The sequence below is a fragment of the Buteo buteo genome, chromosome 2 (genome assembly GCF_964188355.1).
Source record: "Buteo buteo chromosome 2, bButBut1.hap1.1, whole genome shotgun sequence".
Lineage (NCBI taxonomy): Eukaryota > Metazoa > Chordata > Aves > Accipitriformes > Accipitridae > Buteo > Buteo buteo.
In genome coordinates this window covers 19,400,366-19,418,209 of record NC_134172.1, presented here as the reverse complement: position 1 = coordinate 19,418,209, position 17,844 = coordinate 19,400,366, and the positions used below count along the sequence as shown (strand labels likewise).

The 17,844-nt window shown below is 37.4% G+C and overlaps 1 protein-coding gene across 1 annotated transcript in view; it reads left to right on the top strand.

Annotated features, from left to right (window-relative positions):
* The window catches only part of GPR158 (G protein-coupled receptor 158), a 209,183-nt gene that overhangs the window by 118,626 nt on the left and 72,713 nt on the right, over window positions 1-17,844 (top strand). The window contains exon 5 of the mRNA XM_075022456.1: window positions 4,975-5,043. Within this exon, the coding sequence (XP_074878557.1) occupies window positions 4,975-5,043 (69 nt within the window). The remainder of the gene's footprint in view (window positions 1-4,974; window positions 5,044-17,844) is intronic.

Below are 17,844 nucleotides of genomic sequence, written 5' to 3'. Positions count from 1 at the left end.
ATAATAGTAATAAAATTATTTTTTAACCAAGATCACAGTTAATTAAAAAGTAAACAAACCTAGAGAATGTGGAAGATGTATGGTAGAGGTAGCTAAGCTAAGTATGAAAGTTAGTATGAAGCTAGAAGCAAAATAAATTGCAGTTATCACTTAGGTGTTAGCAGTATGTAACGATTAAGTGAGACGGGGAAAACCAGAAAGGACAGTTTTACTGATACAAGTAAGTAAACATAGAAATAAAACCCAAAAGGGAAATGAGCACACAGATGAAGCAGCAATAAACAAACTGTACACAAGATGAACAGCCAGAGAAATAAATAAGCAATACCAAAATAAATGCCAACAAGCAAGGCAGATGCAAAAAACCAAGCAGCTGTTAAGGAAGAGAAGAAGAAATTGAGCAAATATTACATGCAAGTAGAAGAAAATCCCACTGTGTGGAATTGCAGGGCTATATCCTAAAATGCCCTGATTTCTGTGAATTCCATTGGAGAATTTTAATTGTGCAGACAGTGTAGGTGGACACCAGTTGGTGGAGGGTTTGGGTTATCATTTCTTTCCATTCTTTCATTTGTTTTCTTAAACCAGCAAAGGCTTTTTTCCTGAGGTATGGGTGCATATTCACTGCTGTGTGTATTGCAGTTTCCCATGAAGTCAAGCGTTTGTGATGCTGCCTACAGCCATGCCTTAGGGGCCTGTATTTGCAAAGCCTGTACAGTGGAGGATTCAACTTTTAGTGGAAAACCTGGTGCTCAGAGACTGGTGGAAATACCATCTACCTAATATTGAATATTTTTATCTAATAAATGATTTTAAAAACATCCTGCTTTAATTTTGGTTTTCTCCTCTTTAGCTATTCCCTCTTATTAAAGCTTCAGTGCTGGATGAAGACTTTACTTCCTGGACCTTACCTCTTGGGCTATCATGGGGGTTATTGGAAGACGAAAGTGTCCTATATTTTTTAAATCAACGTATGTGGTTTTTGCTAAACCAAAAGCTTTTGTGTTACTTTTTTGTTGTTAAAATACCTCTTTTTCTTTGCAGTAGAGAAAATTAACAATTAGAGTTTCAAAAATGTGTTTCGGGAGAATTCTGATATTTCCATTTCCATCCTATTTTTTTCTTTTCTCTACACTTATGCAAGAATAGTTCTTTGGTTGTACTATTTCTTATTTGAAGTTTTGTGCTTTTCTTCATTGCTGTGGATGGCATTCATCTCTGCCAGAATGGCTACTCCATTTGCTGAAGAATCCTGTTAAGAAAAGCGGTGATATCTGTAAATGTTGTGTTAAAACTCCCATTCGCCAGCTATCAAAGACTGAGATAAAAAGCACAGTCAAAACCTAGATTCAAGCTCATTTTGAATTCCAGTGTTGCTCTGTAAGTCACTCTTCTTTTAGGGCAGGAAACAAGTGCATAGACAGAATTCACAGAAAATGGTTCTTACTGGAACACGGGTGAGAAGAAAATCAGGGGTTAATTCATTGTTTTGGAAGAAGAGCTGGAAATGCTGAAGTTCTTTGCCCCTGCAGATTATCTTATGATCATGCTGCCCAGAAAAAAGCTCAATAAGAAAAGACTGATCAGGATGTGAAAGACTTGTTTAGAAAAGGATGTTCACACAACCTGTTCGAAGACCAGCTTTTTTAGATCATTTCTGTCTTCCCTGTATGATACCCATTTCAGCTACTTTCTTGGCAATTCTGTCATATACAGATGCATTGTACAAAATAAGAAAAAAAAGATTCTTTAGTGGTTTGAGTATTGATCAGTCGTGAGAGATGTGACTTCACTGACCTCTGCCAGTGTCTTGGATGGTGTTGGGCAGACCCCAGTGCATTAATTCCCAGTGAGTAAAGTGCTGTTGTCTTACAAAGATGTGAAGAAAAACTGTATCAAAATGTGTGGAGCTGCCAGCTACGGCAGAGTCAGGGCCACAAAAGGAATCTTGTGGACATGGTCCTATAATGCTTTTTTTTAATTTATGATATAGTGCTGGGACCTTGACATCACAAAGTGTGAAACTTGCGTTATCGGAAGCAGATTTTAAGTTTTTCTAAGCTTTCTAAGCTTTTTTTTTTTCATCTGCTGCACACAAAATTTACATCTCGCTCAGGCTAAATTTATGTGTTCATTAGAAGTGTGAAATAACTCATACTGCCATTTATAGTTTATAAAAATATTTGTGCTTTCTATTATACATATCAAAGTAGTATGCATGATCCATAGCTTCAGACATTTAAGCTACAAAATAATTGGGAGTCTAGTCACTTCTTAATTAAAATAACCTGGAAGTATTCCATTTAATGACTTCATAACTGGCATCTAAACATTTACTTCCAGCTTTTTGGTGTTATGTTAGATCAGAACAGAAGTGTCTGCAGAAAGCAGTTTTGAAAAGTTGTCTATATGTATTGATTTTTATAGTGCCATTTGAAAAAATTGAATGCATCTGAATACAGAAATATGGGTACATAAACAATTTTATTACAGCAGCCATAAAAGATAGTCATCGTCCCTTCAGGTCTTTGTTTGATGTTTAGGGTAGCTTATAACAAATGAGTGTCTCACAAACAGAATCAATGTGTTTGGGGCAATTTTTTGTCTGTTGATATATGTGCTTTTTGAGTGTCTCTCTGGAGCATCCTTCTAGATGAAGTGAGGCAGGGCTGTTACATTGGGAAATGCAGTATAGGAGTGCTGGACCATCTTTACATTAGCAGACTAGTGGGTGAGGCTGCTCATCTGTCCAAGTGACAGAAATAATTTATATAAAGTACTGACTCAGTTGAATTTGATATGTCATTGAACAATGGGATCACTTGAGCCTAAAAAACCTGACACTGGCATTTCAGTTACCAGTTTCCCAGCTTTTTGCATTTGGGGTTGTGTTTACGCTTTGCCCAACATCGTAATAGAAAAAAAAAAACCAAAACACTTAATTTGGGTTTTTGAAACAAATGCCTTGCATTGCAGAAACGCAGTGTAAATATAAGCTGCACTTGTGGGTCGATATTCAAGTTTCAGCAATTGCTAAGGCAGGCATTGCATTCTATTCAGAAAGATAGGTACAGTGTTTTAGCTATGTGTTGGTGTTTTGTTTTGTTTTGTTTTGTTTTGTTTTGTTTTGTTTTGTTTTGTTTTGCCTTGCTTTTTAAGAAACGTTTCATGGAAGCATGTAAGTTCCATGAGAATTTTGCTAGAAATATATATGTCTCAGTTTCAGGGTGCACTTTTAGAGAGAGGTAACAGAACAGTTTTGCAATCCTTAATATGCAAGTTTAAGGGTAAGATCCAGGAGGAAAAGTGGAAGAATTCAAAAGGTCTAGAAAAGAGGAGCCATAATAATGATTCTTAAATACATAAAAAATTCTGGCCCAAAATTAAGGAAATAAGGTGTTGTTCCAAGATTTTCCTGGGAAAACCTTGCAGTGGTTGAACCAAATAGCCATCATTTTCATCTTAAGACCAGTGGACAACCATTCATAATCATCACTCCAGGCTTTAACTGTGACTAAAATAGCATCAGTAGCACCAAGATGCCCCTGGAGTTGTTACATTAGTGTTTTCCTCAAAACAGAAACTTTGATGTGAATACCCATTGGAAGTAACTTCTCATGATAATTTTTGAGGTGGACACTTGTGTAGGATGTTGATAACGTCTCTGCTGATACACATTCTTTAGACAACCTTCGCTGCAAAATTTCACCATGGCTAGAAATTAGGTAGGTCCATAATTGCCTAATATTAAAAAGGCTTCCTGAGTATTTTCTCTCTATCTTTCAACCTATGTTCAGCACATTAGATGCTGTCAAAGTGACCACTTGAAAAAATGAATAATGAAATAGGAAATCTGAGTAAGATTATAGATTCACTGAAAAGGTGAATTTTTATCTAGAAAATTCCACCACTCTTCTGCAAGCAGAAACTGGACCCCAGGGCACCAGAAATTTGTAAATCCATTCAGATAGAGATTTTTTTTTTAATGATTGCCTTGCTTCTGAAAGATAAACAACTCCCATTTAAAACCATTAGAGAGATTACCACAAACCATTGATTCCAGCCCACAAGAGGATTTTACGATGCGAAAGAAGGGGATTTTTCAAAAGATTTTTGGCAAAGCCTCTTTTGCTGTCCTGTCTGCCTGCATTGCTTGCAGTTGGGAAAGCACTGTGTTCTTCCAGAACAGTGTATGAAACAGTATCTCAGGGGAAAGAGATGGTTAAAGAAACAGGAAGCAGTGTTGATGTTTTGTCTTTAAGGTAAGGTGCAGATGCACTGTACATAAATCATCAAACTTATTGGAATACACTTTGTATTAGGGAAAAGAATTTATTTTTTAAAATTTTATTTTAAAATGTAAGAAAACTATGATGGAGAGACTGCATTAGAATCAGTGAGGAAATGGCATGTTATTTTACAATCCTGACAAGTTAATGTCTGAATCAACATCTTTTTTCAAAATTTCAGGAAAAATAAAAGACTCTTTCAATCTAAGAGCACGCTCTGTATTCAGTAAAACTGTAGATTATTCATACATATTATAGAAGCCAAGTCATTAATATTAAATAAGTCAAAGTGTTCGAAGGACTTCTTGAAATTGAAATAGTACAGAACAAATTCTACAGTTAAATTTGTATCTGTAATTCCCATGATCCATAATTCGTCACACTGGAGAGCAATTTTAGCAGTTTCAAAATGTCTCTAGGTAATGTGTGTTGAACAGTATTTAGCATAGAAAAGAGTGATTCTTTTAAATTGGATTTTGTAAAACACAACCATTGTAATGGGTCTGTGAATTAAAGAATGTGGAGCATGCCAATATGACAGACAGCTTAATACTGTGCTTTAATAAGTGTTACTGTGCAAGCATTATACTGACAAAAGTGAAGGTGTCTTCTGCAAAGAACCCAGCATCTAAATGGCACACAGAGAGAATTTTATAATATTTTGTATTTTTTTTTTGTCTTCTAGAGTATCAGGGCTTCAGGGCTGGTGCTGTTGGAAACCATTCTTTTTGGATCACTTCTTCTGTACTTTCCGGTAAGTCAAACTATAAGTTTTCTGAAAAATTATATCCTTGCTGGCATTTTAAAACACTGTATGAATCACCTTGGTGAAAATATAAATGTCAAAACCATTTATGTAATGATTAGTTTAATCTGACTATAAAATGTGCTGTGTTCTGTAAATATTCTTAAGAACACTTGAATGTTTTACTATATTTGTAATAATTCTCCATTTTCAGTTTAGGGAGCTTTCCAGTGTTTTTTTGCTTGCAAGTCCTTAGGTGCTCTGGGTTAAGCTGAATTTTTGCATTGAAAGGTGATACCTCTCTAAACTATGCTATTGGAAAAATATGCAAGGTGTGTTTCAAAAATCCCAGAAAACCTGAGTTTTTTAATTGCCACATAAACCTGATATAATGACTAGATAAAGCAAGACATCAAATTGTAAATTGAATGAAGCTGATAGAAAGTGCAGATCAGGAGACAGAAACCAAGATGGAGTTGTGGATTATTTTAAAATATGTTTATGTTCTGTTTTCCTCAGTAGTCAGAATTTTCTGTGCTTTTACAAACCATCATGTAGTTACTGAGAGACTAGCTGGGAAACAAAACTCCTTAGCAGTTGCAGAACAAGTAGCAAATAAACTGTAGTAGAATGAGGTGTGAAGAATACTATAATAACACAAATCCTGATGGAATTTTTATACATTTTTTTTTGAATTGTGGGCCTTTCAAGTTCTAAAGAAAAAGTGTGTGCATTTCTAGGATAGTTTATGTGTTTTTTCATCTTTCACTTTGCAGATGCCAGGAAGAAAGAAGTTTTGTTTTTTCCATATTGCACGAATGCTTTTTACAACTTGCAATACCTCTCCCCAGGGTTTTCAGAGCTTCTTTCATATTCTTTTCCAGTGAGCAGAACACAAAGCCCATGCACTGTTTCCTCAGCGGGTATAGAAATGCTGTGAAGCAGTTACAGAAATTCATAGTATAAAGCATAATGTGAGGGGTTTCCTTTCCATGGTTGTCTCCTCTCTGCTTTTCCAGAGAACCCTGGAGCCATGTAGTGGCTTCCCCAGGCAGAGGCTCCATAAGAACCAGTCAGTGTTTGTACAACCTGAACTCCAAAGTATGCCAGAAGCCTCATCATAGCTCTTGCTGTGTGTGCAGTCTGCTCACCTGTCCCTGATTCATCAGTTGCTTTCCCAGTTCTTGTCTTGATCCTCTAATTGTTGTATTTCACAAAGGACAAACGTCCTTTGGTGGCTGTCTGTCTTCAGGCTTCAGGTGCTCAGTGTCAGGGGTACTGAGATATTGTCATTGGAAAAAGACATCTCTCTCAGCAGTTGACTTGAAGAAGAACCATACTGTTAGATGCAAGAGGTGGCCATCCACAACCTTTCAATGCAGAGGGAGAAGAGAGGAAAGGAAATGGAGCTGGGAGGGAGGGGTCCAACAACTGAAGCATCCCCTTAGCTTTTTGCCAGTGTTTAAACATTTCCTCCCTTTTTTTTCACTGATATTAATGATGTTAAATGTACAGCAAGTACAAAATGACAATTTGGCGTATTCTGAGGAAAAATCTTTTGCTGAAAATTCCTGATTAGCCTGTCTCCCAGTTGAGATGTAGATACTTGACTAGAGCTTGTCCTTCTCTGCACATCTCATTCTCATACTTTATAAAACTGTCCACTGAGAACACATTCTGTTAGAAACTAATATGCAAAGTGTACAACCTCACTTCTGTCTTATAGCAGTTTTATGCTCCCATACTCTTTGCTGGGGCTCTCTTTCTTTCTTACACAGGCTGTTACTCCTACAAAAAAGAGAGAAATTTTATTGTTTCTGTTTTCAAGGTGTTAGGGGAGGAATGTAGAGAGTATGGTAGTGGAAGGTCATATTAATGTTTAGACAGAGAATTTCATCCTGATTTCACCAACTGCAAGAATTTGGTTTTGTAAAAAACAAGGAAGATTGGGACCGATACAGAAATATCAGGATTTCAATATCCCTGTCCCTCAATTCACTGCAAGGAAGATGTCATCAATTTCTGATCCAGGAAGAGAGAGTGGAACAAAAGCATAGCCAGAGAGATCTATTCTATAACCTTAAAGAAAAGCCTGTGTTTCTGCAAGGTGTGAATTCTGGGGTGTGAGTCCTTGGAATGTGAGCTCTTGACTTTTTGCTGTACATGGACAGTATCTAAATGTGCTCACCTGCTTATTGTCTGGGAAAGGAGCACAAAGCAGAGCAGGATGGCATAAGAAAGAAAGAAAACCTGAGCTCTAAACAGAGAGTCTCTTTTGCACCAGCTGACATTCACACACATGTTCATTTATAGCAAGGTGTAGAGCGTAGTTTATCATTTATCATATTGGTTAGAAGTCACATACCTGCAAAGCAAATCTTCTTTTTCCTAGGTCATAGCCATTGTTTATTTACTTCTTCCTGTTATTTGGTGTTTTTATTTGTTTCTGATAAGAATTGGGAATATTCTGCAACTCATTGTGGTTAAAAACTTAGTAATGTGAGCATGGAGGCAGTTGTTTCAACTATTTGATTTGGTCCTCATTTTACGATAAAGGAGTACTTTAGATCTTTAAGACTAATTAATATAGATCTTACCTCTTATATACCCGAATTAGGCTATGTTTTCCACAGCTAGCATGAAATGCAGGTTAAAATACGGAACGGAATTCACCAGTTTGGGCCAGACAAGCATCACTGCAGTAAGATGTTCTCCTTTAACATAAGCCTGTTTTCCTTTTTGTATCATCTCTTCTTCTATTGTGATTTGGAAGGTAAAACCAAAAAGCTTTACTTTCATGCTCAACTAAGTGCAGGATTACACAGCTTGCTTTAGTGCATGTACAATGTAAAGAGATAAAATGACAGCATTTCAGTTCTAAATAACTCAAATCTCTATTCATTTAAGGATTCAGTGCAAAATTACATTCTTATTTAAAAATCAAAATCCCCGTAGATTTTCTCAATACTGCTTTAAGTCTTTTGCATCTTTACTCTCTGTTCCTCTACACTTTCCTAATTCTCGCTTTTTCTAGATCCATTCACCCAGTCTGTCTTGGATTGTTTTGAGAGCCTTCAGCATACAAATTTTGCTATGTCCAGAAGGGCTTTATTGCATCTCCGACTTTCCCTACCCTCCAATTAAATGGAAACCAAAACCTACTTTGTTACATCGCTTAATTTCTTTCACTAATTGTCATTGTTTTCATGTCTACATGCAGTAATCTATTCATAATGTAGCATCATTAATTGAAAAATAATATCACCAGCCAGCTGCTTTTGGTGAGAAAAACAGCTGTTACAATGCCCTTCTAACCAAACGGGAAGTGCAAATGATGGTGTCCACCAAAATTTATTACTCAAATTCTGCTATACTGATAACAACACACTGATCTTCCCTGAATCATAAGCAGGCAGATGAGCTTTGTCTATTACAAATGCATAGATTTTATCCAGCAGTTGCTGGGTAGCTCTCATGTCTGAAGCTCTCATTTCTTGTATTTTCTTTAGTTCTCACAGTAACACTGATGGACCTCCTCCAAATGAATGCTGGGCTTTCTAATTGATTTTGCTTATATTTCCCTGTTCTTAGATTTTGAATAGGGAGCCAAAACCTGACTGTCCTATGGAGGAGTCTCTTAACTTCTATGCTTGGCATGAGGGGAGGATTCTCATTACTTTCCTCTTCCAGAAATACTGACTATGGTGGAGCTTTTAGACCTTTCCTAACTCCCTGTCTTGCTAATGCTTGGAACACATCTTGCATTAACACAGGTTTGAAAACTCTTTGCATGCTGCAAAGACCTTCAAATAAAGTGAGCACAAGCACAATATTGTAAAAGAGTAGCCTGTTAATTGCATTAGGGGTCAGATCTCAGCTGATTTTAGACATCTCTAATGGACACAAGTTGGAAAACAGGAAATTCTGGTTAGATACCAGGAGACTTTTTTTTACCATGAGGATGGTCAAATACTGGAACAGGTTGCCCAGAGTTTGTGCAATACCCATCCTTGGAGGTATCAGGACTTGACTGGATACAGCTCTGTGCGACCTAACCTGGTTAGACCTGCTTTGAGAAGTGGGCTGGACTAGATGACTTCTGGAGCTCCCTTGCAAATGAAATTATTCTATGAGTCTGTGTTTCTTATATATGCATCCATAGTTGAAACAGTCATCCTACGCTCACCAAATAGTGAAGAGAAACTGGGCCATTTATGATTTGGTTTAGACTTGGAACTTGAAGATGAGGTGGATCATGGCCAAGGCTTCATTGACTATAAAGGAAGCCTGGGGTACTTGCCTCAAATGGTGATGAATTCCACCTTAGGCAACTTTGGGTTATCTGACATATTAAACATTTTCCATACTGCTAGTCTACTTTAACTGAAACTCCAAAATGCACTCCAAGATCCATGCAATATTATGATACAATTTCCATAGCCAGTGATAAAAGTTAGTGAGTACCATGATGCAAAGAGAAAGGGAGTAATTTCTGCTCCATGTCCTTGACATAGCAGATAAGAAGGGTTTAAATTCCAGCAAGTGAAAGTTATGTTAGACAGTGGGGAAGGAACCTTTATAACAGTGAGGTCAGTTAGACCATAAGATGAACCAGCTTAGGAGGCTGTGGAGTATCTTTTTTAAAGACTTATAGGATTTTTCCCTTCAGTCTTCTCTTCTTTTGGCTAAAGAATCCAATTCTTTGTCTTTACTGCTATCCCTTGTTTTTCCAAACCTCTAATTATAGCAAGGCAATGTTGCTATCAGTTTAGAGAAATGGAGCTGCTGGATGGAAGTGCACTGACTTCCTAATGCTCATGAAGCAGTTCAGTAGCGAAGCCTGGAATAAACTTTGTGCTCAGACATCTTGTTGCATGTAGTAGGTATTAGGATCTGTTTCTGGGACTGTGTTACTCCCTCTTTCACACTCAAGCTAGAATGACCTACCCTTTTGTGTTATAAGAAGGAATAGAAAGTGGGGAGCATTGGAGCTTAAATGTGGATGTGGGCTTTTTTCCCTTAAATAATCTGTATGTACATTAGCATGGAAGAAGTGAGCCGTGAGTGTTGGGAGGATTAGGCTGTGGTAGCTCCATCAGTCACAGCCCTGAGCAGAGCAAGCAGGTCACTGGAAAGCTCTGGTTTTGGCATTAATGAATGTGAAAACAGAATAGTGCATAAGACTTTTATGCATTTGTCCCTCATATATACCTATAAGGGATGCATTACAAGAGCTCAGTCAGTTTATTCCTTACATGTTGATGTTCACTGAGGCCAGCTGAAAGATTTTGCTTTTTCCAACACATTTAGTGCTGCAAGCCCACTCTGATACCCCAGATGTTTTAGCTTGATTCTTTTTCAGCATATAACTACATCTTCTTTACTCATAAAATAGTTTTTAAAGCTTTTACAATGAACACCTGTCATTTTGTTGTTCTTTTTTCACAGTAGCTAAAGAACATGCCGGTCTTCAGTATAGTGTTCATGTCACTGAAGTCCAAGGACACAGTGTAACTATCTGCTCTGAGATAATCACTACAGATAATCACTCTAGAAAAGGATCTTTCCATTTTATTTGGATCATAGTTCATTAGATGTCCAGTCAATGGAAAAGCCAAATTTTAAATACCATGTTGCCAGGATTTTATATGTACATTGTCTTGCTTGGGCAGAGAAGTGAGGGAACCAGGCAGAAGGTTATGCAATGGTTTGTCTCTCTCAGTCAATGTCCTTGTCAGATGAACATACTTTTTGAAGTTAACATGCAACCAGTAAACCAGTAGCTTTTTTTGAGAGCCAGCTTGCTTTGAATGCAAAAGCCGAAACTAAGCTGGTGTAGCCTCTGTACTACAAGTTTGTGCTTCAAAGTACAGAAACCTCATAGGCACTGGGAACACTTGTGTCCTTGCCCTGAACCACACTAAGAAAAATGTTTATGACTGCTTTTATTAACAGGAGGCAGACACTGAAGAATTTCTGCTTTTTTAATAAGTGTATTTGAAATAGCAGAAAAACAAGATACACAGTGTGATAGTTCTTCGTGGTTCTGTTGTCAATAATCTACATAGCTATCCTAAAAAATCTAGCAGCTGCTATCAAGGAGATAACTAGAAGCTGTTGTATATATGATTGTCCACATCTAGATCTGTGATTAGCCGCAGCTATATGTCTTCTGACCTTGATTAGATACTAGTATCTCTGTTTATATGACAAATGTTTGGGATATTGGAAACTCAGTAGAGCTGTGACATCATCAATTCTAAGAAATTATACAGGTGGAATTTGGTGAGGAGATTGTTCTGTGTGTTTGTGTATGTCTGTGTGCTGTGTTCACAGGATACCTCAAGCTGGAAGGGACCTCAGGAGGCCCCTAGTCCAACCTCCTGTGCAAATGAGGGTCAGCTATAAGACTAGCTATAAGACAAGGTTACTAAGGGCTTTATCCAGATAGATCTTAAAAACCTGCAAGGATAGAGACTACCCAACCAGGCAGTGTGCAAGCACATAATCAAGTCACGTGATTGTAGTTTTTGAATTGTAATGAAATATGTGATGTTGTTGGAACATGTGGGGTTTATAAATAACAGGCTGTGGATAGGTCAGTAAAGGTGCAGGTGCTGATGTTACTATCTTTTCACATCTTGGACTGCCACACTTATACTTGTGACACTACTTGCGATACCAAGACAAAACCCAATCTCCTACTTCCACAGATCCAAAGGTGCAGTACAGGATTATAGGAGGGCAGTGTTACTTTTGCTACTCTGAAAGCTTTTTTGAGAACTGAGTTTGAAGGACACATTTGTCAGAATCTAGCTTCACTGAGTAGCCAAGTACATGTGTGCATGCAGGGCTTGAGAGCTGGAGAGAAAAGGACAGCAGTCGGTGACCTGAACCAACTGCCACATTGGGTTTTCATTGACCTTTTTACTTTAAATGACTGTCTTGCACTGCTGGCTTGCAGGGACTTATGCAATACAGTCTTGTCAGCCCTTCATTCAGTGAAATTAGTCTTGTGGTGAGGGGAGCGGGGCAAGATCTTGTGGTCTTTCCTCTTTACTCATAATTCCACTGAAGTAACTTGCATGAATACACTTACTTGCATATATAAGAATCTGTAGATAAAGACCCTACATTAACATCTTCTTTTCAAAGTAGTATTATAAAACCAAACCACAATCCTGAAAAGCAATGTACAATGTTTAGCCAGGGTTTTTAAATTTTTTTGTTACAGTGTGAGCAATAATGTACACAAGTTAAAAACCTGCTACATTTGAAAAGTAAAAGTTGTGGGGAGCTCTTTTCTGATTATAGAAGGCATTGAAGGCATTGACACAAAAAATTATCAAAGGTTGAAATGTGGGTACATTCATATGGAGGAAAATAGTGCTGGGAATATTCATGGTGTGCTCCTTACCAATGCCTGGAACTGTGCTGTAATAACTTGTCCTCTTTGCTCTGCTCTCTAAAGCTAAACCATAGGGGCTTGGCTAGCCCTTGAGCGGGAGACCACAGCAGTGCCATAGGGCAAGCCAAGGAATTACTGAAGAACACCTGGTAGAAAGAAAAATCTAATTAGTTAAAGTCTTCACTTGGCCATGCTGTTTCTGCTGAATTAGAGTAACAAAACAGGAGAAAAGTCTTATTGAATGATTATGTACTTTATTTTATATAACTCTTGTTGGATCTCTGTGGCATATAAGCTAGAAAGGATAGGAACATTTTTCTTGGCCAAACATGTTTTGATGATCACATTGACCACTGGGCAAGTGAACTCAATCAATATGCACAATGTTTTAGAATATGCAAAATATAAATGTGATAGATCTTTTACAGGAAAGATAAGGAAAAATTATATACCACATTTGTATTAAACTGTAAAACTAAAGAGACAAGAGTTTTTGATAGTATAGATGAGCCAGGACTGAACGTGCCAGAAAGGAAAATATTAAAAGTTGTAGTCAACATTGACATATTCTCAGTAGGGCATAGTCCTGACATCAATGATTTACCATCACTAATTAGTTGAGCACCTGAGAGACTGCATGTTGGTAGGAGATAAATTTCAGTCATTCTTCACTTGTCCAAGTGTCTTTCAATGAAAGCTAGGGACATGTTCATATTTTTCCACCAAATATCTTTTCTCATTGTTTATTCATGCTTTCATATGTGAGACCCAAGGAGCATCAACTGTCATCAAGTGAAAAGCCTGTAGCTTGTCATTAAATCTTGCTGAATTTGCTAGACTCAGCTGTTGCCCGCTTCCTTAGTTCAGGGTTGTTATGATCTGCATCAACAAGAATCTGAAGCAAAATGAAAGCAGAAGCAGTTCATGCCTAAGGAAGACTTGACTTAGATAATCTGATACTACCAAGCTTTTTCTGATATGAAATTGAGTGCAATTTTAAACCCATGCTGTCAGAGTGAAATGGGCGGTATAACTCACCATGCCTTGGAATATGAGGTTGAGATATTAAAGATAAGACACAGATGGGTATAGTATGAGCTGAGTGATAAAACATGGTATCTTACCTATCAACTTCTCTGTCACTTGCAGAGTACTCTGCATCAACACAGAGGAAAAGGGAAAGACAGGATCTCCATCTCAAAGCCTGTTCGCTGTGAATAATACAGGAACTGAAATATGCTTTTTTCCTCACTGAGTTTTTCTTCTCAGTCCCTCTTCTTTTATGTATGAATGCATTCAGTATTTCCTAACCATCTACTTAGAGTTTAAGTGTCACACCATGGAGGATGATTAATGGTTAATGATTAGGAGAGGTGAGAAGTTCAGTGCATTACAATGGAGAAAGAGAAAAGTTGATGTTTTTGGAAGAGATCCTTAAGAAAGGAGGTATCATCTGTCAGAGATGAGACTGCTCTTATTCAGTCATTCTACATGCTGAGAACCAAGAAGATGAAGGCAATGATATCTCTATGGTTTTTAATACCAACTGCTAGATGTTGTTAAGCAGTTTTCAGTTTACAGGCAAAATGATATGATAACTAGTGAAATCTTTGCACTGGAAAAGTCTTACAGAATTGTAATAGTGATAGTAGAAGGTTTTCCTTACTGTGTAGCACTTTTAAACTTATTTCTAAACTCTGGAGTAAGAGTTTAGTGGGATTTCAATCAATGCTTTTACGCCAAAACCACTTATCACCTGATGTAAATAAGAAATTAGCTTTTTATTTGTAGAGAGGAACTGGAAAAAGTAATATAAATACTTCTGAAAGCAGAGACAAGTTTACAACAGGAAATATAAGTTGCAATATAAAATTATCCAAACACATCAACAAGGACTAGTGTATAAGATATGCTGTATTTCCTCTGTTGTTGATAATAATAGAGTAATCTGACAGAAATATTCAAAATTTTATTTTGACAGGGTTAAAAAATTGAAGAGTTGGGGGCCAGCAGGTAAAAAGTTTGCCATGAAACTAGCCAGACTGATTTCTGAAAATGAGGCATTCAGAAGAGTATCACCTGTGTCTAAATCTACAGCACATCAAGTAGGGAGAGACGAGATTCCTGTTTTTAGAAGTAACAGTAGTACTGGGGATGGAACAGAAGATGTTTACTAGAGCAAGCAATTAGTCTTCACAAAAAACCAGCTTTTTCCTATGTAGTATAAGCCTTCTGATTTATTGCATACAACTCTGTATATTAGGACCACATAGAAAAAGCAATAGTATTTTCAGCAAACTGTTTTATACAAACTATTTGCTTTCTAGATCTGCCTTTGTGGGACTAAGCACGGATCTGCAAATACATGCAAGTTTTGAGGAAGCTATTAAGGAATATCATGTCCTTCAAAGCCAATATACAGCATCCCTGTGCTGATCTCTCTTTGAAATCTGAATCCAAAGTAGATTTCTTGTAGTGGCATGATACAGTTCAGTAATTTCTGCAAATTCTTGAAAAAAAAAGAAGCAAAGAGATAAATATGTCAATTCATTCAAAACTCTTACTGGAAATGGATGGGAGGATTTCAAAGCTAAAAAGAAAATCAGCAATTCCAAGGTAATATATATGGACAAAACCCATAGAAAATAAGAGGATGAAATGAGACTTTGTTTCATCACACAAAAAATTGTAAGTGGAAGTACATAATATTTTTATACAGTTCTGTTACAGTGTATCATTTATCAAACTTATATTAAATTATTTAAATCATTCACAATTTTCATTATTTTTTAATGTTAATCTTTTAAATAAGCCCGGGTCCTAAGCCTTACTGCATATTTTTTAGTTAGTAAAAGCAATGTAAAGAGAAAAAGGAAAGGATGATAATGAGAAAAAAGAATAGAGAACTTTGCCCCTGAGAATTAAAACACAGCAAAAAGTCTAATATAGCAACAGGAAAATTAATCCAAAATTGAGCAACCAAACAGTATAGAAATGAAAACAAGACAGAAGTGACATCTTGTACCTTGATATAGTGCTGACTTTTCTCTCATTGTCACAATTACATGTTATGGAAGATACCTGTAAAACCACAGAATGTACATTCAGTGCTTGTTCTTTGTTTGCATACAGTTATTTCTCACTACTCCTTGCAAGCTTTCTTTCCCTAAATGACCACTTACATAACTGTAGAAGATAAATCTTTTGTTCTTTCCTTGTGCTTCCTCTGTATTGACGTGTGGTTTCTCATCTCATATTTAAATTATGAACTCTTTGGTACAGGGATGTTTAGCATAGCTGTGCTGTGCACAGCCAGGTCCTGATCAATGAGTAAGAATCACATTACAAATGGCTGTTACTAATAATAACAAAGAAAGTGTTTAAAAATATTTTATTAAAGATGTGAGCAAGGACACATTTGACGGTTAATTTTTCATCTTCTCAAAGGTTTGGTAGCATGCAACTGTTTTTATACTGCTAGAGATGATGGGTACTCCATGAGAATGATCTAAGAATATTTGATTTAGGCTTGAAAAAAGCAAGCTATAAAAATACTAACAGAAAAAAAACTGATTCCAGTTCCACGTAGACTGCATTTTAGAACTACTCTACTAATTTCTATGGAGCTGCACCCAACTTGCATGACAAGACATTAGATGATAAACAAAGCAGCAGGGAATAGTAAGAAGAAAATCCATCACTCCCACTAGAAAGCCTCAATCTGCAGGATGTAAGATAACAGGGGGAACAGTGGGAATGCTTGCAATGTCAAAGGGCAAGAGCAAGAAGAAGTCCCAATTTTACTCAATATTTCAGTCTTCTACTGAATAGTCATGGAACCATGAATTTGTAACTCAGATATGTCCATTTTTAGGGGACTGACCTGAGTTCATAAGGTACAGACTGTCCTGGTGAATGCATTCAAGCATTCCATGTAAACTAGAGCAGCTCTGCTAGCATGGGTTGAGAACAGGCCAGCTTCAGATCACCCAGCTGCCTCAGGTTGGCATGCTGTGACAGATAAGGGTCTTTGAACTCTCTCAAACTGATCGGGGATTTAAAACTGCTTTTCCGTGGCCTGAGTGAGGTTACTGAGTCTCCTGGTCTGGCCTCGCCTGCAAGACTGGCTCCTACATGCTAACAGCTGAAGAGGGCTCAGAAGGGAGTTAGGCACTGCATAGTTTGGCACTGGCATGAGTTAGGTGGGTTGGTTTGTGTGGGGTGCTAGTGCTGGAGGGTGTTGAGGTGCATGCTAGATTAGGCAAGGTTTTTGTGACTAACAGCATCCTGTAGATGCCATAGTCCCCTTGGCAAGTAAGGACTACCGGTTAGCTGTCTTGTCTTCTTCTCATCTTATATATGGCAGACAATAGAAAGTCCTTGCTTTGTATGTCCCTTGTGAGATTGACTCAAGGCTATTGAGAAAGGCAGTAAGCCAAAAGCAGGCAAACGTAAGCCTAAGCAGTCATCTGGAATACCTGAAAACTTTATCAGTGTCAGGGTCATTGGTTTTAAAAGTAATCTGAAGAGCCAAATCCACTGGAATATGCCAAACATAGTCATAGAGTACATACACATTAATTCTGATGTATTCCGCATGTGTCAGACTGGTACACATGGGCAGATCCACCACGAAGGCAGAGCGTGTTCCTTGGGTGTACTGAAATCTCAGCGCTTTGTGATGGAGTAAAGTTGTGTTACAAATTTCTCACAGGAAAGCATGCCCTCTGCTGCTGCCGTGGCTGGGCTCCAGTCAGGCAGCAGCACATCACCGCTGCGGGCATTTGCTGTCTGAGAGCATATTACAAAGAGGTTTGGTTCTACTTCGTGCTGTGCATACAAAGTTTGGTGAAGAAACATTTTGGGATAAAGGGAAATCTTAATAGTTCTTCGTTTAACTTTTTTTCTGGTAAATGCATATTGATACTGCTTTTCCTGTATGATTAAAACTTTTTTGGTCACTTTCACTGAAAGATGTTTTTAATTCCATTACATGTATATCCAACAGGTATGTTTTTTATAGCATATGCTGGTACTTAATGCAGACTATAATGACATTCAGGAAGAAAAGTGAAGGAAGTTTTGTTGGCATAAGGAAGTTTCTTCCACTTTTCCTTCAAGTATTGTATCTTGTTCAAAGTTTTATCTTCCTTTTAAATTTGGGAATTTTCTATAGGAAATAGTTAAAATAACCACTGGTTTTAAACCTTGGAGCTATGATTAAGTCTTCAGAAGTCTTCTTCCATGTCAATCCAAGTGTGCAAGTTGTCACATTAGTCAGAGTCCAAAATAATTCTATATATTCCAGTAGTATGTGGTTAAATCTACCAATCTTGCTTGATTTGTTAGCTATCCTAATCCTTCTCAAATATAGTACACATTGGGGTACAGAGCAAGTATTC